General features: G+C 39.8%; 1 protein-coding gene across 5 annotated transcripts in view; it reads left to right on the plus strand.

Annotated features, from left to right (window-relative positions):
- PTPN5 (protein tyrosine phosphatase non-receptor type 5) overlaps positions 1-25,441 on the plus strand; it is an 87,160-nt gene extending 61,719 nt beyond the window's left edge. For 3 of the 5 annotated variants that reach the window (XM_085317109.1, XM_085317112.1, XM_085317107.1), the window contains 7 exons: positions 458-542; positions 5,210-5,289; positions 5,789-5,926; positions 9,367-9,477; positions 14,326-14,486; positions 19,713-19,826; positions 23,549-25,441. In XM_085317109.1, coding sequence (XP_085173235.1) covers positions 458-542; positions 5,210-5,289; positions 5,789-5,926; positions 9,367-9,477; positions 14,326-14,486; positions 19,713-19,826; positions 23,549-23,642 — 783 coding nt within the window. In that variant the 3' untranslated portion in view covers positions 23,643-25,441. Of the gene's footprint in view, positions 1-457; positions 543-5,209; positions 5,290-5,788; positions 5,927-7,596; positions 7,745-9,366; positions 9,478-14,325; positions 14,487-19,712; positions 19,827-23,548 lie in introns of those variants that run through there. The other 2 variants (XM_085317111.1, XM_085317110.1) reach the window with 2 other exon arrangements.
- Positions 25,442-25,719: the final 278 nt, after the last annotated feature.

Below are 25,719 nucleotides of genomic sequence, written 5' to 3' on the forward strand. Positions count from 1 at the left end.
TGTGTGTCAGAATTTGTTGCTGGTGAGAATCATCAGCAAATTATTCCCTTTGCCCTAAGAGAGAGTGAAAGAGTGTGAGTCAGAAAGGATGATGTCTGAGGCCCAGTAATTTTGGAGCAGAGTRTCTTATATACCACCTTTTGCTGAGTTCTGCGCCTAAACTTGTAATTCTGCTCTAGTAATACTAGGAGCTAACATAATGTCATCGTGCATATTACTCAATGAATCAATCACTATGAGCATTTTCATATTAAGGATTTCAGAACGGAAGACAGTGACAGTAAAAGGAAACATCAGTCATGTTTTGGTGGTAAATTGCTAGAAGTACAGTACCATATGTCTCAGCTGACTTCATCATTTCTCCACCCTCGCAGGCAGGACGTAATGGATTTAGGTTTTTTTATTCTTGTGAATCTAATAATACTACCTACTCTGCATTTTTTTTTTTTTTGAGCAGGAAATTCCAATGAACTTCGTTGATCCAAAGGAATATGATATTCCAGGCTTAGTGCGGAAGAATCGCTACAAAACAATTCTCCCAAGTAAGTTCCCTACTTTTTAAGTCAGTGAGGTAGAGTGATTTGTTCCACATGCTGAAAGGTTTTGCGCTTTGCTTTCCAGGATGTATCAACTGTTGTCACTACCATGTGTTGTCCAAAGGCAGTATTTATGAAGCAGCAACATGGCTTTCAAGCTTAAATCAAATTTCAAAAGAGGTACAGAGCATGGAGAACCTAAGATTCACTGACCATCAGGAGGACTTAAGTCATTAGAATTGAATCGTGGGTGTTCTGCCTGAGACCTTGGTGTGTTTATTCATATGTTAATTAGTATTTTCTTTGATAAACTCCTTTAGAAGGGCTAAATTTAGCAGTGTTGTTATCCTGAGCAATGTTTTTTCTCAGAACCCTACCTTACATGCAAAATGACTGGTATYGGGTCAAAGCCATCATAAACATATGGCTTTATGATGATACAAAAAATCAAAATACTTTTCTATTATGGTGTCTTTATTTTCAGCCAAGACTAGAAATTTTGAGAAACATTTTATTTTAGAGCTGTTTTTTAGAAATATCGYTGTCTTCCTCTTTATTTCAAGATATATTGAGAAGTGATACAGGTGGAAGATGTTATGCCTCTTTTTTGCTCTAAGGCATTGTTGGAAGCTGTCATCACTAGCCACAGTAACTCTATTTGCTAACCTGACACAGAACTATTTGAGCTTTGCAAAGATAAATGTGGAGAAGTCAAAAATTCACTCAGCTATACATACCGTTTTAGGAGACAAAACAGGTTGGAAAATGGTTCTTTTTTTTTTTTTCCCTCAACAATTACATGTATGCAAACCTTCTGATGACTTTGCACTCCACTTAAACCAGAACTGCAGAAGCACGCAGCCATATGTTTTAGATTTTTTTTGTCCTAAAACGAACTAATGATTTGGGTGAATCATTGAAGCATTAATTCACTGTTTTTACAGGAAAGGAAAGCTTTTATAAGTGGCTAGTGATTTCAGTTGYCTCCGTTACAGATACCCAGATGGCTTTATTTTAAAGTGACCTGGATGTTCTGAAGTTGGCATCTAATGCATACTCGAGAACTGGATCCATTTCAGATATCCCAAATTGGATGTTTAAACAGAAACATCAAAATGGCTTCCATTGTTAACACCCTCTTCTTGTGTTGTAAACTGAGTTGTAAAATATATAGCTCATTGCCATATACTTCTAGGAACGATCACTCAACAGGTTGGTTAATTACTCTAAACTCCATCTCAGCCTTACAGATAATTACTGGCAGCCATTGCTATTGTGTTGACCTCTGAAGATTAAGATAACTATCTTGTACCCTACTGTACCTTCAAGGATTAACAAGCTTATTCAAAGCCCTTTATGATCTGGGTCTAGGTTTTCTTTTTTCCTGAATGAATTCTGAAACTATCAGTCTCTTGTGCAATGTTATGTCACAGGGTTGCTGGCTGTGACCAGAGGATGACTTGGTGTCACTGAAGAAAGAAGAGGGCTTCCCTGTAAGCTCCTCCTGTCTCCAAGAGTGAAGTGCCAGCAGTGAGAAGGCTAATGGGGCAGCTCTATGTCCCCTTTATGCCATATAGTTGAAGATCCTAGTAAATTATCCATGGGCAAAGTAGGAGAGGGGGGAAGACAGACAGAGAGGGAGAGAGAGAGAAGGATGCTTTTAGGCTTTGAGCATCCAGTTTTTGCTGGATTCCAAGCTGACCGAGTGTATCCTCTGCTGCTTTGCATAGCTACCTAGCATTCCTCTTAAGGTCTGGCTGTAGTAAGCGGTAATGGCAGGAATTGCTGAACGAACTGCAGGAGGGCAGACTCAAACAACTGTGATTACCATTTTCCTGTATGGGACAGCAAGTGTTGGTTATCCAACTAATGTCAACCCCRAAACCTATTACTTTAAATTTAAAAAATAACTAAAATTCTCTTACCAGCTGCATCTCCAGAAGTAGTCTAGGCAGTTATCATTAAAGGTAAGCAGTCACTTAACAATAATCAGTTAGTTGCAACCCTAGGATTAATTGTATTAAGTTGGAGATGTGATAATAGGCTCTAATTCATCTAGTTTATTTTTCTTTTGTAGTAAATTCTTTTTGCAGTTTCCTTGGGGAGGGGGTAGTGAAATGGCTTAGAAGGGGTGTTTTTGGTAGCAGAAGGAWCTTTCTGGAGAAGTGCCATGCTAAGGAGGTTAATTTGGTTATTTCATGAATGTGAAGTTCCACTGTCTGTAGTTTGCAAACAATCTGATCCTCTTCTTCTGGGTAAGAGTCCTATGGAATATGATAGAAAATGGTAACTTTTCTTTAGGACATTTGGAAGCACTTTGAATATGATGGAAAAATGTTCTTTGGAGTTCTAGAGGTGGTTGAGAACCTGTTATAGGAYGCTGAATATCAGTCTCACTGAATTTTTTTTTCAAGCATAATGTCTGTAYAGACTTCTTTAATTTCTACGCATCTCTGTTGCCTTTCCGCTCAGAAAAGTTTCTGAGTTAGGCAGAACATTTCAGTAAGCCTAGTCAGTTGCTCTAAAATGTTAGATTTAGTGTAAATACAACTATAGTATATTATTGTATATGCCATAGTATAGTATATTATTGTATATACTGTAAAAAAGATTATGGAACAAATAAGTGGCATACTGTTTGTTTTCTTGGAGGTAGGGACTACTACTACTGTGTTTTTGCTTGTTTGCTTTGATCTTTAAAGGAGTGGTACCTACTTGAACCTGGCCTGTGCCTTGGTTTTGCCCTGGCAGAAGTGTTTTGATCAGGAGTATGACTTGATTTTTTTTTTTTTTAAGCATTTTTTTCAATGAAAATTTGAAATTCATGCTCCAGACTCTAATATCACTGAAGCTTTATTTTGATATTTTTTCTCAAAATAATGAGCTATTTCTGTTTATGTATCAAAGAGATGCAATTTGGCTTCAGTTACACTTTCTGTAAAACAGTGCAACTTCTTTCTGTCAACAATGCGTTAACAACCCCCTCATAACATACGATAATATCGTTGAAAATGTTCACTAACATACTACTTTAGCAAGTGTAAGCACTACATTAATGGAAGAATCATAGTATTGTCATTTGGAATGAAAGCGTATTATAAATAATTTTTAATGTTTGTGAATACAACAGTAATCAAGTCCACATTGAAAAGTAATTTCAGATACTACTGTAGTTGATGAATGCTTGAAGAACTCCTTATTTACARGTTTGTGAAGAACTCTACTTGAACAAGTTCTTCAGATCCATTTTATTTCTCCCTAAAGACCACACTATAAGTTGAACAGCATAATGTTGTTGTTRTTAGTAGGGAAAATCATTACTCAAACTTCAACAGACTTCATGGGTGACTCTGCATAAAATCCAGGCAAAAGTAGTTCATGCAAGGACCATAAAGCAAGTCTAGTGACATTTGAAAAAGTAGCTGGCTGCTGCTGTTATCTTTTTATGTGGTTCTTGTGGCATGTGGGCTTTCAGAATTACTGGTTCACTGACTTTATCTCCTCTCTTGTCTCAATCTCCCTATTAGTATAGGGGCAAGCAAAGGAGAATAGGAGGGAACTGTATTTGAGAGAAACTCACTGAATTTCAATACTTCTGTGCTATAAAATGGTAACTKTGTTAATACCTTTGCTTTGCAGATTGATTATATTATCACAGTGTAGGTAACATGAATCAGTTCTGTCTGAGGACAGCATTTCATGCTGAGTCTGTGTTAGTAATAGTACAGATACTGCTGTGTGCATGGTCCTTTGCTTTCCACAATATTACACTACTTGCACAGGTTTTATTTTGTTCTGGTTTCTGAACAGGCTGAATCTTTTATGAAGAAGTTACTTGTGGTTTGTTCTTTATATTCTTCTGGTGATATACTGCTGCTGTAGCCTCTGCTACAAGGATGACAAACTTGTGTTACATGTGAAAGTGGATGAATGTGGGCCTGTGTCAGCTCCCATTAAAATTAGARGAATAGCTCCCATTGACTTCAGTGAGAATTTGATGGAACTTCCTAGATAGAATAATGCATTCGTTCATCTTATTTAAACAAAAATAATGTTTCATAAACAGTCCCAGTGAGGGAAACTCAAATACTGAAGCAAGTTGGCCAAATTCTTGAGACTGTTAATACTCCTGAATTCCTCTTTAACCATCATATTAATAGCACATCTCGGAGTTTAGTTCACTGCAAGGCAAAACAGAGGAAAGAGTTATTGTCTTCCTGCTTACTTTCAGGCAAGGAATGTGTGTTTATGGTTTGGGAGAAAAGGCATTTGCTGTCATTTCATGAACCATATTCTAATATCTTACAAGCCAGGATATGTCCATTGACCTAACAAATTGAGAAATACTTTCCTGGAGCTAAAAAGTTACTCCTTTTCCAGAATAGCTGTGCAACCCTGGCTCTCCAACAGGAATAATTAAAAAGGCTTCAGAGAGCAAGAAAAACTTATCGGAGGGATCAAAATGACCCCAACCATCATTTTCTCCCCCCTCCCCCCCTTTTTTTTTTCTTTTTGTGTTAACATTTAAACATGGGAGCTCTCTAAGGCCACTACTATCTGTTGTGGTGCCCATGTATGCATCTAAATGTCTGACTGTACAAAATAATCTTGTGTGTCTTGTTCACTCCTCACAGCAGCTGATAAACTGTAGCTTATCTCTTTACACATTTCAGATCCTCACAGCAGAGTGTGCCTTACCTCAGCTGATCAAGATGACCCCCTTAGCTCTTACATCAATGCTAACTACATCAGGGTAAGAACTCAACAGTCTAGTATGTCTWCCTGGCCTCTGTCAGCCGTTGTTAACATAAACAGAATTGCAATGTCCACTGGCTTTTAAAGGCATCCTAGCTGATCTGATTGTTYTTCTCTCCTGCTTACATGAACTGAAAACCAAATCTCAAAGTGCAACTATACATGTTCAGACCAGACAAAAACACACTTCAGCGCTTATTGGTGTGAATTGATTATCAGCTGGCCTGATGAAGGCACTAGAAGACAAGCCTGCGAAGGGCTCTTGACCTAGCCAGAGTCACCTGAAGGCTGTGGGACTCTCACTACTGGAACTGTGAGAGTCCATATTCTGCCTTTGCTCCTATGTACACATGTGCAGGAGAGAGATAGAAAAGGGAAGAACTGATGCCATGGAGTCTCCATTCCAACCAGTGGTAGCTCTCTGTTTAAAGACTGAACCCTCAAGGTCATGGTTGGTCATCCCTGTTAAAACTGATCTCTTGTTGTTTTGTTGGCAGGGCTATGGAGGAGAGGAAAAGGTATATATTGCTACTCAGGGACCGATAGTTAATACTGTAAGTGATTTCTGGAGAATGGTGTGGCAGGAGCGTTCTCCCATCATTGTCATGATTACCAATATAGAAGAGATGAATGAGGTAATGGTGTTACATATAGTCTATATTTTGTCTGTACTGTAGCAGATATCTTCAGCACAGATGCTAAGCCTGAGGAAATAAGTGAAAAGAAGCTAGTTCAGTGTGGCCTGAGATATCAGAGCCACCATTACATTTTGCAGGCTTAGAGAAGATGTGGGATTTTCCTGCTTTCTGGTGAGGTTACTGTAAGTCTTGTTTTGCTGTTTGACTTAGCCTACTGCTATTTTTGCTATTTTTCCTCTCCCAGCTGACCTAAGACCTCTATAAACTCTATTTGCAGAAACTCGTTAAAGTCCTCTGTAAAGGTGTCAAAAACAATAGTGCTCCATCCCTACTTATTTTTAAGGCTTTGTATCTTTAATTAACAGAGTCAGTACATTTTTTTTCTCTTGCATTTATTATGGCTCACTGCCTATATTCATTTTTCTTTGAACCTGTCCCTGATTTGTTGAACATGCTAGTTACAGTGACCAGCAACTACAGCTGACTTAGGTACAGAGGCCCTCTTACTGAATACACCTAGGAAATGCCACTGAAATATTGAAATTAAGGTGCTTGTTTTCTATTCGTGACCTGCTGGAATTTGTATTTTAGGAAATTAAATTTTCGYAATGTTTCTGCTAATCCATCTAACATGGTGATATTTTCAGTTTAAAATCGTTCTGCCTTCCAACTGTTCATTATTAACTTACCTACTGAAATAGWTGTCCCATAGCAAAGTTGACAGAACCACATGTCTGAGTTTCAGTTCATAGGCAGGTTTCTGAGTTCAAGCCCACCTATAKTGGCAGAGTGGGATATGAGACTGGTTTGGGCATGTATTGGTCCCTGCAGTCCCCCTCACCTCTGGCAGCAAAGTGGAGTAGAGTGCTCCAAATAGTATTTCTTAGACTGCAGCAGCAGTATTTGTCAATGCTCATTCCTGAGAACCCACTAGTATTTTAGGTGAGATTGTTTRTTTGTTTCCTTTGGAGAAGAAGCTTTAGACACTTATGTGCCCAAGAATGTGGACATACCATGATACAAGCTGAGTTATGATGGCTTAACTGCTAGCTGGTAGCAGAGTGCCTGTAATTATGCACRTCCATAAACCGTTAGCTTTTCCTGGTTGTGATGTAAACTGCTTTAGCTTGAGTTTCAGTGAAAAAGACATAGRCTAGATGGACACAGGGAATTACTATGCTTTACCAGTTAATAACTGTCAGCTATTGCAGCCAGCTGATTGGACAGGTGCTCTTAGGGTATTACCAATGCAAAATGCAGTGTGTTGCTGGCCTGAATGTTTTCTCATGAATGTTAACAATCGTGTTAGTATGATTTATACTAACATATTTCAGCTCACATCTGCCTCTGAGAGGAATATATAATTTGTTACTACAAAGCTGAAGTGATAGGTCTTTTTCATAGGTCTTAGGGACCAGTTTATGGTAAATAACAAGTTGAGATGTTATGACGTGTAGCGTACCAGAAACATTTAAGCACTTTGAAAAGGTTTACCCTTTTTAAGGAGGAGGAAAAGGCAGAGGAAACAGTGGTCCTGTATGTTGTATGTGTTGAGGAGTTCTCCCGCTATAGCTTTTAGAGCAGGGTTGTAAAACAGGAATGCAAAATAACTTACATCCAGAGTTGTTCTTATGCACACTGACAAAGTATTTCACCCATCTTACCAGCTTTGGGAAGCAGTGCACTGCAGTGCTGTTGCACTGTATAAGTGGAGCTTTCTGCAGCCTATTTATCGTGACAGAGCTGTTGAGTCTTTTTTGATATCTTTTGTGTCAAAAATTAAATGATGTCAGGAATCTCAACCATAAATATAGGGTAAGTGCTTCCATGTGAATRTTTCCTATACTTATACCCTTTTTTCCATAATGTATATTAATATATGAATAACAGGACTCAGAGTATATAGATTGGAAACCAAAACCTTTGTTCTCTCATTATGCTAGTAACAAAGGCTTTGTGTTTCTCTTTGGTGCAGTGACTTTGCTAATATGAGTATGAAGAGCTCTGTATCTCAGCCCTCTGTCATATGTAATCTGAACTGACAGACAGCCCACAGAAATGAGTGGGCAATCTTACTCCATTCTCTGAAGCAGAATGTCTGTGCTATTGATAGTTGCTAGCGCACTTGATTTTTACAATGGATTCTGCAGTTTAAGAGGAGGAGAAGAAAAAATGCAATCTGCGTAAATAATTTTTACAGACACAGTGGGCCACATTCCCAGTGGGTTATTAACTGTTGCACTAGGCAGATGGAAGAACGCTGATTCTCCTGCACAAAAAATTTTGACTCAGTAATTTTCAAGATACTTTTCTCTTGTTTATTTTCCTTCTGAAGTGGAATCATTTTTGGTGGAGGAGAGCAACACGTGATTTAACTTGCTACTTAAAGATTGTGTCTAGTCATGCAAAAAAGGAAGCTTACAAACATCCTTTTTAACAGATGTTGTTCAACAGCAGAGCCTTATTCTCCTGTAATAACAAAAAGTTGCCTCTTCCTTTATCACAAGGGGGCCTTTATCTCAGACCCTGCCTTCTTTATGTCATTCCCCTTGAAAGTTCTCTTCCATGAACCAGTTGAAAATGCTTGTTGTTTCCCTTGCCTACTGACTAGCTTAAGGAGAGATTGCATACAAAACCTACCAGTCTTTGTCAGTCATCTTTCCAGGACAGGAAAGTTCCAGGTTCCCCTTTTACTTATGTCTCGGGTATCAGTACCAGAGCTGAGATTTACAGGTGGATTATAGCTTCAGCTTCTCTCATGTCTGGTTGTGTTGGCTGCTTCCCCAGCTGTGTTTTGGTGAAATTAAATGTAGTATTCTAATAGCTCTTATAGCTATTGCCTTTTAGTTCCCTAGCTTTGATGAAAGATTCTCCATCTCTATTTATTTTGGTACATAAGCTGAATTCCTAAAACATCTCCAGTCATGTTCTTTTGTACAAAAACCTATGAAAATGGTAATTTTATTTTCAGAAAGCAAAGGCCCTTTATCAAAAATAGAAAAGATGTATTTTCTGTTTCCACAGCCATTTATATACACCACAGAAATATTAATAATCAATGTACCTAATACTAATGATTATTATCATAAGAAAATATAACAGCAGGTTATTAATAAAGATAGATACCTTGCCACTGGTTTTCCTAGTGAACCTTCGAAATACACATCACCTTACATGAAAGTAAAATAGGATATGAGTATTTAAAAGCAGTCATTAGTAGTTATTTTATTTGTGCATTTTTTATCATACAGTCAGTCTGAGTGCAGCAAAAAACACCTGAAATGTAGTCCTTTCTATAAAAAGTGGAAACTCGTACTTATTATAGAAACAATCTTCATTCATATTCATCTGTGCATGCGCTATATCCAATTTCAGAGGAGTAAAACTGAACCTCCTTTGATGCCTGCTTAACTAGATCTATTTTATATTGCACACAGAAATGCACAGAATATTGGCCAGAGGAACAGGTCATCTACGAAGGAATAGAAATCACAGTTAACCAAGTCATACAAGCAGATGATTACCGTTTAAGGCTCATCACCCTAAAGGTAAATTATTCAAGTGTACTTACCATAACTTGGAAATCTGAACTGTTAAACAGGACTGTTCATGGGGAGCTGTGCAGAAATATTCTGCACAGTGTACTACCATACAAATAGCAGTTTTCATTACTGCAGTCATTACAGCTTTTCCCAGTTCACCAACATACAAAGGCTACATTAATATAAGCAGTYAGATTTAGACTGCATATGTACAACCTGAAGATTTCCAGACCAATTGTAATAGTAACGGGTTCACTCACTGGAAGAAACCAGTGAGTCATTCTGTGCCTATGTCTTCTGTGTTGTTCTTGCCAGTCTTTGCAAGTCATACTTAAGACAGCACTTGTAGGGTAATCTGCCAACATCTGCAGTGATTTTCTGCAGAGTTCAAAGGCTTCGTTATGCTTTGGGCTACTGACACAGAAAAGGCATTACCCTCACTTACACTAATGGGGGACTGTGTGTACATATGTAGTATGCGCAGGCTACATGAAACGTTTAGATTGTGCTTCTTGTCCTTGTAGAAGCATTATTAAGATGCTTTCGGTCTGCTGTATATTCACCATTTTTTTTTTATACCTATAATGACTTTTGTACTACTAATAAGAGATGGGAGAGTTGAGACCTGAACAAAAGGCTTTTTTATTTTGCTTGTCTGACTTCAATTTCTCTCAGCAGTAGAACTGCTGGTCTGCTTGTCATTTATCARTGGTGTGGTAATACCACTTCTGTTCACTGTGGCTGAACCCCTTTTAATAAGTACCATTCTAATTTATGCAACAATTTATTCTGAGTAATTTGGCTGACTTGACGTGTAAGTTGTTTTAATGATTCCAAACTACTGATGCCTTTAAAAAACACTTCACCACAGCATCCATCATGCTAGCACTTCTAAGCGTAGTATCCTTCCAACTAACTAGATGTCTAGTTTTACATGCCAATAACCACACTGTCATCTTGTAAATATAAAGTTTCAGCATAGGTTTAATTTTTAAGTATTCAGTTGCTACTTACCTAAAGTACCAGAGTCCTATTCTACGGCTGTTTTCATCACTAGATTCCAGAGTCTCAGGTTACATGTTTTTARTAAGAACAGTCTATTTACGTACCCTTTAGGTGTCATTTGTCTACTAGATCTAGCCTGACCTCAGTGTAACAACACAATTTCTTTCCAAGAGGGGRAAAAAAAACTCCTTTATATAACCAGTTTCAAGGCTTTTCAGCCATATGCTAATAGGCAGACAGCCAGCATATGAAATCCCATGCCTGGATTGAGTGTGGAAAGTCTGTCACTCATGCTTTTGGCGAAGACAGCAAGGAGAATATCGCATACTCTGACAAGTGGGAAGYAAAGATGATTTTCAAGTGTGTTGCAGACTTGCAGCAGCCTTAAATACAGCCTATCTCAGACTGTACAGTGCAACAGCAAGAATAAAACTCAGCTTGATTATACTGGAATGAAATAGAATTCCCTCAGTAAAAATCTGCAATCTCTATCAGAATAGTTTCCTTATAACTGTTTTAAAAGTCACAGGTAAGTACAGCATTTAATATTATGAATATTGTATTTCTTAAGTATGGCATTAACTTTAGCGCTTTAGGTTGAAATTTTCTTTATTTTACAATTTTTCTAGCAGAAAACCACTTTCCCTCTGTTTTTATGAAAGGACACTCCCCCCCACACACACACTCCCGAGGGATCATTTAGCTTCTTTTCAGGAAGGTAATAGCAAGTCCTATTTTCAGAGGGATATTACAAGGGAGCAGTTTTTAATACTRGTATTACAATGTCCAGGAAGGAATCTCATTTTAGCAGGTGCTGCACAATAAGCAGCTCATAACAAAGAAACAATCTTGGAGAGCTTACAATGAAAACATAAAAATATATATACAAAAATACAAGTGTAATAAGCCACACACTCATTTTACGAGTACCCTTTAGGCCAATACTCATCCCTGCAGAATGTTTTTTCCTATAGCAACCTCTCAGTGTTCCAAATCCTCTTGTCCTTGCTCAATTCTGAGGTAACGCTCTTCATGTTAGAGAGGGAGCTTCTGAATTTAGACTAAGATATGCATTTATCTTTCCTGCATATATGGCTGTGCTGGTTYTAACAGGAAGAAGGCCAGCAAACTTAAAGCCAAATTAATTGTCAGGGCAGGCACACCCACTATACTTAGGCACTAAGAGAAAGAAGAAAAGAAAAGCCAGAGTAGCAGAGTACAGCAAAGTTGGAAGTAAAAAAAWATATATATATGTAAAAATCTCACCGTTTCTCAGTCATAGCCAAGGAAGATGAAGGAAGATAACTTATTTCCTGTCACAAACAATACTGAAGCCTTTATTGGCAATACACATCTCCAAGGATGTAGTTCCTTCCTGCTCAGATGACTTGATTTTAYTATTTTCTTTAAGCTCACATTGCCAGTTTATTTTTCAGCTAAACAACACTTTGGCTTTCACTGTCAGTGGAGCAGTCCAACAAAAGAGATGTTGGCTGATGAACTGTTGAGTTCTAGAGCTGAAATAAAGGCTTCATCTGTTAAGCTGCTGTTGCCTTGAACTGTAAGTTTGTCATGCAGTAACAGTAGTGGAGTAGCAGCTCTGGACTCTGCATATTCTAACTGGCATGAAAACTAGAAAAGCCATAAACTGAATCCTGTTTTCCCTTAATGAGAAGTAAAGTGATCAGAATGAATCAGAAATGAAAGTGATCAGAAAGATACCACCACCAGCACTATATGGCTACTGCATATGTTAAAGGATGGACTGTGGTATTTCTCAGCACAGAGGACAGGACTTGGCAAGCCAGAGGATGTTAGAAAATGCTCAAGAAAGGCTTTGCAAGGGCAAGGCTTATTTTCTTGCTCAGAGGAACCTGCTGGTGTTTAGCCACTGAGTCACTGTCTCAGGGTTAGTTGCAGCATATATGATGGTAGGCTTCAAACCATCAATTAAATCCTGCTTTCTCCTACTTGTTCCTGAGCCTTCTCAATTTCAGGGAAGCACCAATACGCAATATTTTATTAAAGTCAAAATAAAGTGAATAGAATCACCAAAGTCACGGTTCCCTAAGCAGAAGTATAAAACTGGTAATAGCAAGGACAAAACCAAAGACATCTGAAGTTGATAATTAGAATTTTGACTGTTTCTTCTTTCTGCCAAATGAGTGACTTTATGTAATGATTCATATTTTTCTTCAGATGGCCTGTCTCTTTTTGCTTTTCTCTCAGTATTATTAACAACATTTGGATTCTAATTTTCAAAATCAACTTAATGACTGTTCATAACTTTGATGGCTCACGTATAGTCACACATTCAAAAGTGATTGTGTATGTTCATGTAAATACCTGGTCTAGTTCACTGTAGTGAGCTTAGGTACTATTCATCTAACGGTGATAGTACGGAGCTCCATGACAATTAGTCTCCTCTTTTAACCTAGAGCATCATCTCARCAGAAAAAACAACCTGTAAGGAGGCTCTATACTACAATAGTAAGGTGCTCTCCTAAATTGAGCTAGGCATACCTTTAAGGTTTGTGTGTAATTGCTTTAATGAGCAATTCAAACCAGCACGATCTGGAACAGTGACTAAATAAAATCCAGTCTCGTTTTGGGAGGCCTCTTGCTCCTACCGTTGTGCCAGCTCCTCTCATGTGCCAACACAAGTATTTGTGTGACTCTGTGGTAAACCTGAGGGGGAAATGGATCCAGCTGAAAATGAATCCAGCCAGAATTAAAAAAAAAAAAAAAAAGGAGTTTAAATAGATCACTTCTATGATCCAGTGGGCTATGCAAAAGCACTTCCAGCTCAAAAGAAGAATGGAAAATGGCAGCCACAGAAAACTTTGCAACATCCAACCAGTCAGATGAACTTAAAATTCTAGATACCAGAAAATATTTCAAAACTTTTGTGCCTGGTTCTTCAGCAAGAGCCAAAGTTTTTTTTTCCTCTCCTCCAATTCAGCAAGTCATGTGTTTAAGGGATGGTTGTGGAAACCAACTCTTAACGTTCCTGGACCTTTTGAAGACATTTGTGCAGCCCAGTGCCAGCTGGCTCATGTAATAGCTGGAAGGGTAAGGCCAAGTCGCTGAGCTCCATTTTATGACTTGGCAGCTTTATAAATCACACAGAAAGATGTCACTTTGGTCACAAAATCAGAAGCGTACGATGCTACTTGGCGCTCAGAAATGGTAAGAGCATATTTTGTTCAACTCATAGCCTTGCTGAGACAGTGAGGGAATTGCAGTGTGTCTCACAGAAGCTCTGGATTGCAGCTGGGTACAATTCCCACCTTCCACAGTGTCTCTGAATTTCTCACCAAGTCTAAGAGAAGCGTGAAGTGACAGGAAACTGAGATGAATCTGTGTGTCAGAGGAGATAGAAAATAAGCTTTCTTCTCTCTTCATCATCTRTCTATATATCTAGCTGGCTAGCTGTCAAAGACTGAGATACGGCTTCTGGCTCTCTGTCTGTCAAATACATTATGAAAGCAATTATGTCACAAGCAGAACTAGCTTTGCTGAATGAATTTGTCAGGAAGATAACAGGCAGACTAGAGTTGTTTTGCACACAGCTTTTGGCACTAAAAGAGCAGAATAGTTTTAGTGAGAGTTTTGTGGATTTTCTTTTTTTTTTTTTTTTTTTTTTTTAAGGCAGTTCAGTGAGGTATAGTGCTGATGTCCAGGTTTTTGTGTTGTGTGGCTTACTGTTTGGATCTCCTGTTCACTTTACCATTAGTTTACTCATTTCATTCTCAAGGAAAAGGCCAGGTTTCATTGCCACTTTATAACCAGAAGTCTTTTTAAAAGTTTGTGATGTTTGTCTAAACTGTCTATCTAACTGGATTGCAGAAAGGTGAAGAAGTCAGAAACCTGAAACATTACTGGTACACATCTTGGCCAGACCAGAAAACACCAGATCAAGCCCCTCCTCTGTTGCAGTTAGTATTAGAAGTGGAAGAGGCCATGCAGAATGCAGAAGAGAAGAATGCCCCAGTGATTGTTCACTGCAGGTAAATAAGCATATCTGACTTTCAAGGGCTTCTTTGCATACAGTGGCATATTGCAAATACTGTCCTAAACAATGACAGTATCAGTAAGCAATCAGTAAAAGACATGCTGGAGATTTTGTCCAACTGCTTGTGAAATGTTCTTGGAATTTCTAAAATTTAAAGACAGTAATTTTCTATTACCAAGAAGTGTTGCAATTAACATATGGATACAAACTTAACTGAACTCAGAAGTTGATGGTGGCTTAGTTGCAAGTCCTAACAGTCTCATTTTGTTTGCCTAACCAGTAATATATGTATTGAACGCTGTTAGGAGAGCCAGGTCAATGAAGATGAGCATGTTTGTGTGAAATTGAGAAAGAAGACACTTGCACRCAGGAAAATGAGAATATTTAACTTGAAACTTCAAAACCCTCAGCTTTGTAGATCAAAGCTKTGTTAGGCCAAAGATAGTAACTAACTGCAGTACATAAAACAAATGAAGCAGTGTTGAAGCTGATTGCAGTGAATAGCCATCAACATAGCGGAAAGCCTGCTAAATGATGTAGTTGTATTGCTAGGATAACTTCCATATTTTTAAGGAGACTAAGTGACATAGGCCAAACTTGACCTTTTTTATATGTATAAAAGTAATTGTTTTGCTGGAGTGGACATCTGTAAGGAATTGTTGAAGACCCAGTGGTGAGTTCCACCCAGAGAGGGGGTATGGGGAGTAAGAGAGAAGTGCCTCACTCGTAAGGGAGGAGCAACAATATGTTTATTGTGGTAAAACAATAATTTAACAAAGTCTAATCACAAATAAGACAGTGATTTAACAGGAGTCAGTGGCAAGGTTCACTTGATTATTTACTGCATGGAGGACTGGGTCAGATAAATGTGTCAAGGAGGCCCTCAGATCATAGGATCATAGAATCAGTAAGGTTGGAAGGGACYGCTGGAGATCATCTAGTCCAACCTCCCTGCTCAGCAGGGTCACCTAGAGCATGGTAGACAGGGTTGCATCCAGGCGGGCCTYGAATATCTCCAGAGAAGGAGGCTCCACAACCTCTCTGGGCAACCTGTGCCAGTGCTCCGTCACTCTCACAGTGAAGAAATTCCCCCTCACGGTCAGATGCAACTTCCTGTGGTTCAGTTTTTGCCCATTGCCTCTTGTCCTGTCACACGGGACAACTGAAAAGTTTGTCCCCGTCCCCTTGACACCCTCCCTTCAGGTGCTTACACACATTGATAAGATCCCCCCTCAGTCTTCTCTTCCCCAGGCTRAACAGGCCCAGCTCTCGCWGCCGTTCCTCATAGGGCAGATGCTCCAACCCTCTGATCATCTTCGCAGCCCTGTGCTGGACTCTCYCCAGTAGCTCCATATCTCTCTTGTACTGGGGAGCCCAGAACTGGGCGCAGTACTTGAGAYGAGGCCTCCCCAGGGCTGAGGAGAGGGGCAGGATCACCTCCCTYGACCTGCTGGCAACACTCTTCCTGATGCACCCCAGGAGATCATTGGCCTTCTTGGCCACAAGGGCACATKGCTGSCTCACGGTCAGCTTGTCATCCACCAGCACTCCCAGGTCCTTCTCKGCAGAGCTGCTCTCCASAAGGTCAGMCCYCWGCTTGTACTGGTGCMYRGSGTTATTYYTCCCTAGGTGCAGGACTCTGCACTTGCCCTTGTTGAACCTCACAAAGTTCCTCTCCACCCAGCTCTCCAGCCTCTCSAGGTCTCTCTGAATGGCAGCACAGCCCTCTGGTGTATCRGCCACTCCTCCCAGCTTGGTATCATCGGCAAACTTGCTGAGAAGGCACTCCGTCCCCTCATCCAGGCTTTCCATTGAGTCACGAGGCTCAAAACAGATGCCCCCCACCCTCCAAACTCAAAGGAGCCTGGGTGCAGCTGGATCTAATCTTAGCCTCAAATTAGGTCAACGTTTTATGTCTAAAGATTCTGTGCACAGACCCTCCCACTGAATCATGAGGTTCAGAATGGACCCCCTAGCTTTCTAAACTCCTCCTCAGAGGAGCYTAGGTGCAGCTGGATCCAATTCTCATTCCCAGACTTAGTCAGTGGTTTATGTCTGAGTTACTTTTAGCTCAGTTGGTTAGAGCAYGGTGCTAATAATGCCAAGGTCACAGGTTAGATCCCTGTATGGGCCACTCACTTGAAGGTTGGACTAGATGATCTCCAGAGGTCCCTTCCAGCCTTACCAATTCTATGATTCTATGAATAAATCAAATATGTAATTTAGCTAAGTTTGCAAAGTCTAGTATRTTGTTAGTCACTTGCCAAGGATCTGTCGCAGATAAGGAATCTCTTGACCTCAAGGAGTGACCTTGAGAGGCATCCCTCCTTAGGAGAAGGTTCTGTGGTGCAGGAGAGCTCGATGGGCCCTGCGTTACCCTCCCCCTTCCCAATTTATGGGGTAAGATAGTTGACTCATAGTCTTACTTGATAGTAGATGGATTTCAGTTGGTGCATGGTCAGTAAGCCCCTGTCCAAGTGCTGTTGACGACCACTCTGTGTGAGAGGTAGGGGAGAGAAGTAGGGAAGAGAGTACATGGYAGGAGGCGGGTGCACTGTCACAGGAGTTTGACTAAGGTCTGTATAACATTTTCTAGGAAAAGTCAGATGGTAGCTATTCAAACATCAAAATAAATGGTGTAGTGTCATACAATGGGCATGTTTTTAGAGGGACTCTATTGTGACCTATTGGTAGTCCAGTGTTCTCAAACATCCTTATTATCTGTAAGCAAACATGGAGTGATTGGTAGTAAAATGTTCATACGATACCATATTAACTAAGTAATATTGAAATCATACAGGTTTTTGGCTGATCTGGATTGTTTGATGAAATGAATTACTTAAAAGATGCATTCTAGTGTGGCTAACGAAAAGGTTGTATGTCTAGGAATAAATGATGTTATGCTCAGGGTTACTCTCTCCTGGAAAGCAGGTGTCTTGCAGAAGAACTTAGAGGTTGTATTAGATGTCTGGTTGAATGTGAGCTCCTTGTATGATGATGTAACTGAGAAGTCAAATATGCTCCTTCCATCCAGAAGAGGAAAGTCAAGAAGAAATACAAAGTTGCTGTTACCTCTGTATGAGCACTGGTGAATCTTTACTGAAGTTTCTTGTCCAGTTCTTCTGCCTGTGCTTTGAAATAGATTTGTATGAGTTGGGAAGAGTTCAGAGAAAARTAACTGAAATGGTTTGTAACAGTCATAGCAGGTCCCCTTTGTCCTTAGAAATCTGTGATTCTCCAAGAGCTTGTCGAAGATTTGTGGTACTTGCTGCAGGTAAAGATTCTGGTTAGTGTGTCACTCTTGCTTTGCCTGTTTGTTTTGTCCTCTTGTGTAGTGTCATTCCCATGATACAGGAATAATTTTCGGTGCAGTGGGGCATTTTTATTTTAAGTAACTACTGAGAGACGTAGTRATAGGATTCTGATGTATTTTATGTGACAGCTGAGGATCAGAACCATTTCAAATTAGTTTCAGTTACAGTCATTTTATCCAAAGAAAGCGTTAGAACTATTTCAAATTAGTTTTAGTTACAGTCATKTATCCTAAGGAGGAGTTTAACACACTGCCTCTATTTGAGAGTGGTAGTACAGCGGTACATTAGCAAGGCTTGTGTTATGCTGAGTACAGTAGGTCCTTTGACTTCTGTGGGAGATGTCACCCTCAGTAGATCATAATTGCCGTGGTTTTGGCCTTCAGTGATAATACACGTTTAAGAAAAAACAAATACCAACTTAATCATGGAGTTATACTTAACAACAGCTTCATGTTAAAAGTAGGCTAACAGTTGTATTGTGGTCCTGTGACTAAGATGCTGCTTGTGCAGTCTGGGAGGATTATGGTTTTATGTCTCAGCCACTGAGAGACCTGCAGCTGGGACAARGTGCTGTTTGCTTTCTGTGAAAATGGGGGTCATTCCCTCCATTTGTAAAATACTCAAGAGATCTTCCCATCTGTGGATGGGAACCCTTCTACAATAGCTCTGTACTGTGATTGATTCCATTATGATATCAAGTGAAAGATGAAGGTSTTTTTTGTAACTATTGATTTATTTCTGATGCAGCAAAGAGTACTCTGAAGTGTTTGAAATCTGGATAAACCCACTAGTTATAGTCAGGAAAAGAGAAGAATGAGCAAAGTAAGCACAGATGGTTTCAGGGACAAAAATTTTAAGTCAGTTAGATACCTCCCATCACAACCATTCTCCCGACTCAGATTAGTTCTAAGGGAGTRAGACCATTCTCCGAACTTCGGTTGACTTGCATTGATTTGGTCTTTCCGTACTATAGGTTAAAATGATTCTGTTGTAACTGTCGCTAATATAGTTTCCCTAAACAGCACAAACAAGGAGTCAAAAACCTGGCTGTGCAGTCAAAGAAGCCATATTAGAACTTTCCTAACAGCTGTCTGCAAAGTCCATTGTTTTGCCAGTGTTTCTGTGTTATGAGTTCAGTGCAATTTAAATGGAAGCAGGATTTCTTGCAGTTGTGTCAGGTGATTATTCCTGAGGATGCTCACTTAATTATTTAACACATGAGGAGGGCTATTACCAGCTTTTGCTGCTAGTTCTTTGTTAGGTGGTAAGAATTCACAGTTTTGATAGCTCTGTGCTTTTGAGAGTAAAATCAATTCTGGTCATTAAACAAGGAAGGCATTAGATAAAAGGTATTCAAGAAAGCAGAAGAGATTTCTTTAATAGTGACTTTGTTGCATCCTACACTAGATCAGGGAATTACGAGGTTGCAGATCTAATCAGCAAATGGCATCACGTTTACCATATCAGTGTTAGCCCTAATTATTTAAGCAAGATTTCTTTTACAGTATCTATGAATGAAAATAGCTTCCAAAGAAGCTATTAGGATTAAGAATCTCAAAGCAAGAGTTGCCCCCAAACTGAGTCCAACGAAGAAACACTGCTTAATTGCTTATTTTGAAAGAATCAGTTACATAAGAGGGCAGACAGAAACTAGGTAGTCCATTTCTAGCACTGTATGTGCAACCTTCTGGTGTGAGTGGCTCACACTTAATTGTATTGTCTCAGTGAAATTATTATCTTTTTCTAGTTACAGCTTTTTATTCACAGGCATCYATCTGACACCTGACGGAAGTTGGAGGGAGGAAAGGGATAATGGAGTTTGATTGTTGTTCTAATGATGCTCATTTAATAAGAACGTTCCAAAGTAATTCTAACATCTTCACTGCCTCTTCTTTTCCCTTCTGTAGTGCAGGCATCGGAAGGACTGGCTGCTTTATTGCCACTAGTGTATGTTGTAAACAGCTGAAGAGCGAGGGCATAGTTGACATATTGCGAACAGCCTGCCAGTTACGGTTAGACAGGTAAGACAGCCTGTTTCCTTTCCAGAAAAATGAAAAGAAAAACATCAATCTTTCTCTTTATTTAAAGAAAAGCAGGAAGAGGGAGGAAAACAAAGGCTTATAGAGGCCAAGAGAAAATGTTCCTGGAAGGAAGTTATCCCGTTCTGAGCAGTTTTGATGTGTAATCTTTGCCTATTTTTGAAAGCAACGAGCAACCCTAGCAACTGAACTAGGTTCACTGCTGATACAAAAATCTGCACAGCTGTAGAGACATCAGTGCAACCGGGGATAGTCTTTCACCCCTGTAGTTGTTCCCATGTTTATCCAGAAGCAAAGGCTCAAAGGGTGAGCTGCAATCAGATTCAGAGCCACAGATCAGCACTTKGCTCCCAGGCGGAGTCAAGAGACCTGGCCTTGCATAGCTTGAGCAGTGTGCCTGGAACCGTGTATGGAGGCAGAGAACATGTATGGGCTCGGTGTTTGCAGACATATGAARGGAGATGCAAAGAGATTCAATGATTTCCAGTTAAGCATTTCTTAACACACCACCTTGAGTTTGATTATGAAGTAAACAGACTTGAATTTTGCACCAGAGATGTTATTTTTCCTCTCCCACTAGTTTCAAGTGTCATCAAAACATGTCTCAGTGCTCTCTGTAGTGATAATGATAAAATGTAGTCAGGGGAAGAGGTGTCACAAAAAACATACCAAAGATTTTTCTTTTAAAAAAAGGAAAAAAAAAACCCTCAACCATGCTGAAGTTTATTTCAGAGGAGCAATTATACTCAGTGGGAGACAGAAAATGAAATGCTTGCTGCCCTGCTGAGGCTCTGATAGACAGAGACCTGCAGGGGCCTTGAGGTTTGGCTGTTTCAGAGGATTTTAAGCCAGACCAGGAAAGGCTTCTTGAGAAATAAGAAAACTAGAATACGAATAGCAAGTGCTGCTTTCTTGTGGCCCAGGGAAGTTGACTGGATCTGAAGTATCTTGTATCTGTGAATAATGTTACACAAGTAAATAGCCATACAAGTGAAGGTTGAAGACACCTGCTCACAAATGTGCTGAGTACAGAAGGCCGATTAAAAATACTAGTCTTGCTGGGAGAGAAGAGCTGGCGGTCATTTGCAGAGGGAGGACAAAGGAGATCAGATTAAAAGATGCCACAGAGGGGAAGGAAGTCTGCAGGGGTTCCTCTTGCTGCCATGTGCTTCTCAGGATTGGGATGGGATAGGAAAAAGCCGCTTAAACCTCAAGGGAGAGAATAGTTACAGGAGGGAAAGCAGTCATATCGCCATCCTTGGTACAGGAGAGCATTTTTTCTTCCAGGAGTGTTGGGGGCGGGGAGAGGGGGAACATTACTTACAGTCTCTCTCGGAAGTCATGTTGCCATCCACTGTCATTCTCGCTGATCTCCCATAAAATCCCTGGGTGATCCCAGGAGCAGCATGTGGGAATAAGACTAAGTAGCTAAAAGAAGGAAGATCCTCTCTGCCTCCTTCCCTCTCCTGACTGGTGGATGCTGGCTAGACAAAACAGGGTATGTGGGAGAGACTAGTCACCGGGGACTCAGGGAAAAAGGGTTGGGTATAGACCAGAGCAAGTACTTTAAATGAGTGCACCTTGCTGCATACACAGCAGTAGAGGGGTTGGCACTAGCCCTAAACACCCCTTCATGTTGCTGAGGGGGCAAAGGGACAAGTGTTTTTTCATTCCCTCACAAATCACTTGCAAAAAGCCTGTGCTTTGGGCTGTGCAACTTAGTGGCCCAGACTTGGTCCTAAAATAACCTGGTATGACGAAGGAGAGGAACTGATCGTTTGTGCCTCTTTCTCATGGTGCTGAGAGACGTTTGCTGTCCTTTCCCACAATGCAACTTGTATTTGAAAGGTTTCTGTGGCAAACAGGGATGAAAATTTAATTACTCTATTCTGGGCCAAAGCCTGGACAGCAAGCACATGTCATAGTGTGCGTATGTGCATACGTGTGTGTAGGAAGGAGAGGAAACCACCACATAGCAGGGAACCAGATAAAAAGGAAAATAATTTTCTACAGTCTGAAACTTGATGCTGACCCTAGAACTTTTGTTTCTACAACTTCAGAGTAAAACCTCACTGTTAATGGCATTGCGTGGAGAGTGCCAAATACGACTAATGTTCCTTGTGTGTCATGGACAGACAGAAGTGTGTTTCAATACAATGTGTAGCACAGAAGGACTCAGATCAACTGTGAGCCTGTATTATGTACAGCAGATGAAGTTAAGCATTTGCTCAGCTAGCAAATAGTTTCTTTAAAAATGCGATGTTTCTCCTATCTTTGCCTGTTGATTAGTGTTTGGACCGTGGGTCCCTGCTTTTTGTTAAGGGAGTAGTTTAAGTAACTCCATAACAAAATAACTGCAACAGGCTGAAGGAGGTTGTCCAGCTCTTCATCTACCCCTTCTACTCCTACTGGTATGGTAACTGTGTGACCCACATTTGTGAAGCTGGACCACATAGAAGAGGACAGTCCTTTAGGGGCATGCTGCCAGTCTCCCATCCATTTGGCTCAGAGAAAGCAACTTTTCATTAATTTCCTCTAGTAGGGGTTTCAGAGGAAAAGGGCTACATATGCTCTTTCCCAAACTGACACAGTATTTTTAGTGCTAGCCACCCATGGGTTCCCACGTTCCTAAGCACTCACTGCTTGTGATCTCAGCATCTTTTTGGCACTGCATCTTCTGGATCTCTGCAGGAGCGCTGCTGCTGGCACAATTCTGCGTAAATCTGTGAATGTGAGCAATAGATTTTAATTATTTTTATAGTGGGTTATCAAGAGATCATATCACTGTTGCTGAGGTACTCTTTGCAGAATTTAAAATGCGAGTAAAATCTGCTTAAAATGGACGAGTTTATCCTGGTTCTTTTTGTTAATTTCTGTCTCCCACTGTGGTACTATGTGCTTGTTAATATGCTGCTTGCAGAAATATGTAGGTTAATGACACAGAAAAGCAAATTATATTTTTGCTCTTGCTTGCATTTACTTTCATGTTTGCAGTTTTTAAGAGAACAGCAAAAGCTGAAAGGAAAGCTGAACCAATGCACAAAATTCTGTGCTGGGAGTCTTGACTGCTATCCACACTTTAATTAGTAAATGTAGTTACCAACTTGATTTGTCCTTTGTTAAAATTCCTTTGTCTGTTACAAAATCTAGCTGGCCATTGCCAAAAGCACAGCCTGGGATGGCACAGAGGAAAGGTGGAAGTGGTGTGCTGCATTGATTCGCTAGGCTGGCCGAGCCCTTCGTGGTCCTGAGTTTGGTCCCTAGTGTGTGGTCTTGGAGAAGCTATTTCACCTCTTTATTCCCCCCGGCCCCCTCAGTCCATTCAGAGCTTTGTGGTGCAGGCTGTTTTTCACTGAGCTTAGAACGGTGCTTAGGCACTAGTAGGCACTCTAATAATATGAATGCCAATAATGATGGCGTTGTCCTTAGTGATTTAAGGCCTCTGCTTAGTAAAATGAAGATAAAACCCATTCCTGTTCTGAATACTTTCTGTTCCTTGGTTAGCAGGAAGTTTCGGGGTGGAGCTTGAGATCAGTCTGTGAGCTGATCGCAATCAGTGGACATTTCTTCATTCATTTCATGGGGCTTTGAAATAGACCTCTCGTGTGTAACACCAGTTCCATGTTAGCTGTGCCGTTTGCTAGTATGTTACTTGCATGTAATAAGGCTGCTGTTTCCCTCCCCTTTTTTTCTTTCCTTTTCAGGGGAGGAATGATCCAGACTTGTGAACAGTATCAATTTGTCCATCATGTCATGAGCTTGTATGGAAAACAGCTTTCTAGAGCAGCAGAAGAATAAGTGTTCATGATATTCCTAAAGGCTAAAACCAAGAGAACTTTTGACTGCATTCATATATATTTCAGATCTGATAAGAGACACATGGTAACCTGGCTGTCTTGGCTGGAGAGAGAGAGAGAGAGAGATTATTTTACTTTGATTCTGCTTTTATGCTCTTGTTTGCATTGACGTTTAAGAGCTGAGGTACGCCTTGTCTTAAACATTGTGACAGGACATAATCTTCACCAAAAAAGGCTTATTTATACTGTAAATAAGAATAGTAGCTTCATTTGTTACAAAATCCCCCCCCCCCCAAAAAAAAACTGTCTTCAGTTTGCTATTTTTAAAAGATAATTGCTAATATATCCAAATACAGTGTGAAACTTTTTGAATTGTCATGCTGAAATATGTACCTGATGTTGACTAAGCTTGAAAGTAACTTTTTGCCTCTCTCTGGTTGTTTTTACATATAAAATTACCGAATACTGTGTATATCGTAAACCTTCTGAGCCTCTGCATTGAAAGATTCAAGTAGATACATGTTGAAGTGATATTTCACATCTCATGTTTGCTTGTTCAGGGGTTTTTTGTTTGTTTTTAAGAAAGTCACCACCTGGGTTACCAGAACTAAAGTGAAAGAATATATTTTTCATTGACATGAGTCAAATTCTCACCTGCAATTCCTGCCAGCAATGTACCCTTGAATCATAAAATTGCAGATGAATCTGAGGTGTAGGGGAAGTTAATCTGAACAGGAGCTCTTTGAGCTTTAGATTTGCTTTGTTGATATTTTGCAGTCTCAGCCTGCATCTAGTTTCTCTTTTTACATAGAGACCACAATTCCAATACAATTCCTCCTGAAATTTGAGACTTGAAATTAGAYAAGGAATTTTGTGACTTGAATTAATCTTTATTGAAAATGTAGTGATAAGATCATTTGTGTTCTATGATTCAAACTTCTTTCAAAGCTTTGAGGGTGACTGCATGCCCAGTACACATTAAAATGAATGAGACTAGAAATGTAAATCTTGTAGGCAGCTTTAAAAAAAAAAATCTCAGTTTGAGTATGTTGACTGCATTTTAATAGATTTGCCCTCAAACCGAATTCAGACAATCGTTAGCCCCTTCTAATCACTTGTCTGGGCAGCAGTATTTCCCTATAGATAATACAGACTRCTGCTCCTGCTCTTCTTTTTAGACCTCAGTCTGGTTGAAGACTGAAATTTGTATTTAATGCTTAGAGGTAAGCGAATATTTTAGTTCTTTATTGAGCAAAGAAAGAAAGAGAGGGGTACAGGTCCCTTAACAAGAAAAGATGAATATTCCATGAATAGAAGCTGTAATGATCTACTAAAAATATTTTTGCTTGTCTCTTTTTGTAATAATGACCCAAACTCACCACTTTTATGAGTGCAGGAGATTGAGACTTTATTGCACTTGCTAATCAGGAGAGGTAAAACAGCACTCAGAATAGTAATGGCTGGTCCTGCTTCCACTGCAGTTTTGCCATTGACGTCAGCAGAGCAGCATAGGGCCTGAAGTGTTATGCCTACAACTTACTTTGTCACTGTGGGGAAAGTTTCCCAGCATTTCAGTACATATCCTTTGTGTTTATTCTGTATCCATGAACCTGTAAAAATCCTGTCAGCAGGATTTGCATGAATGTGTGGCAAAATGTGTTATCTTTAAACCACTTGATTTTATTGCTGTATTTAAAATATTTCCTTCAGTGAGAAGCTAGCAGGAAGAACTGGCATTCTTTTTAAAAATACTGGCGGTACTCATTAAATAGAGCAATAAACTTAAGCTTTTGAGCATAACGTGACTGTTAGTTTTATGTAAACCTTGCTAGCTGTCTTGTCCCCATTGCTACAGATTTTTTCAAAGAGGTAATGCTATTCTAAGTACTCTTTAGAAATAGCAAAAACGCCACCGATGCTCTGAATAACATTGTAAATGGAACTCCCTATAAATAATATTTTCAGCTATTCAGTGCCCTTCAGTGTCATATTTGAGTCAGTGAATAAAATGGCTTGTTCTGTCTGATGAGTTTGCTGTGTATCTAATAAAGAATATTTGTTGATGATGGRTAGGCATG

The sequence above is a fragment of the Rhea americana genome, unplaced genomic scaffold (assembly GCF_003343005.1).
Source record: "Rhea americana isolate MKP2758 unplaced genomic scaffold, rheAme1 scaffold_49, whole genome shotgun sequence".
NCBI lineage: Eukaryota > Metazoa > Chordata > Aves > Rheiformes > Rheidae > Rhea > Rhea americana.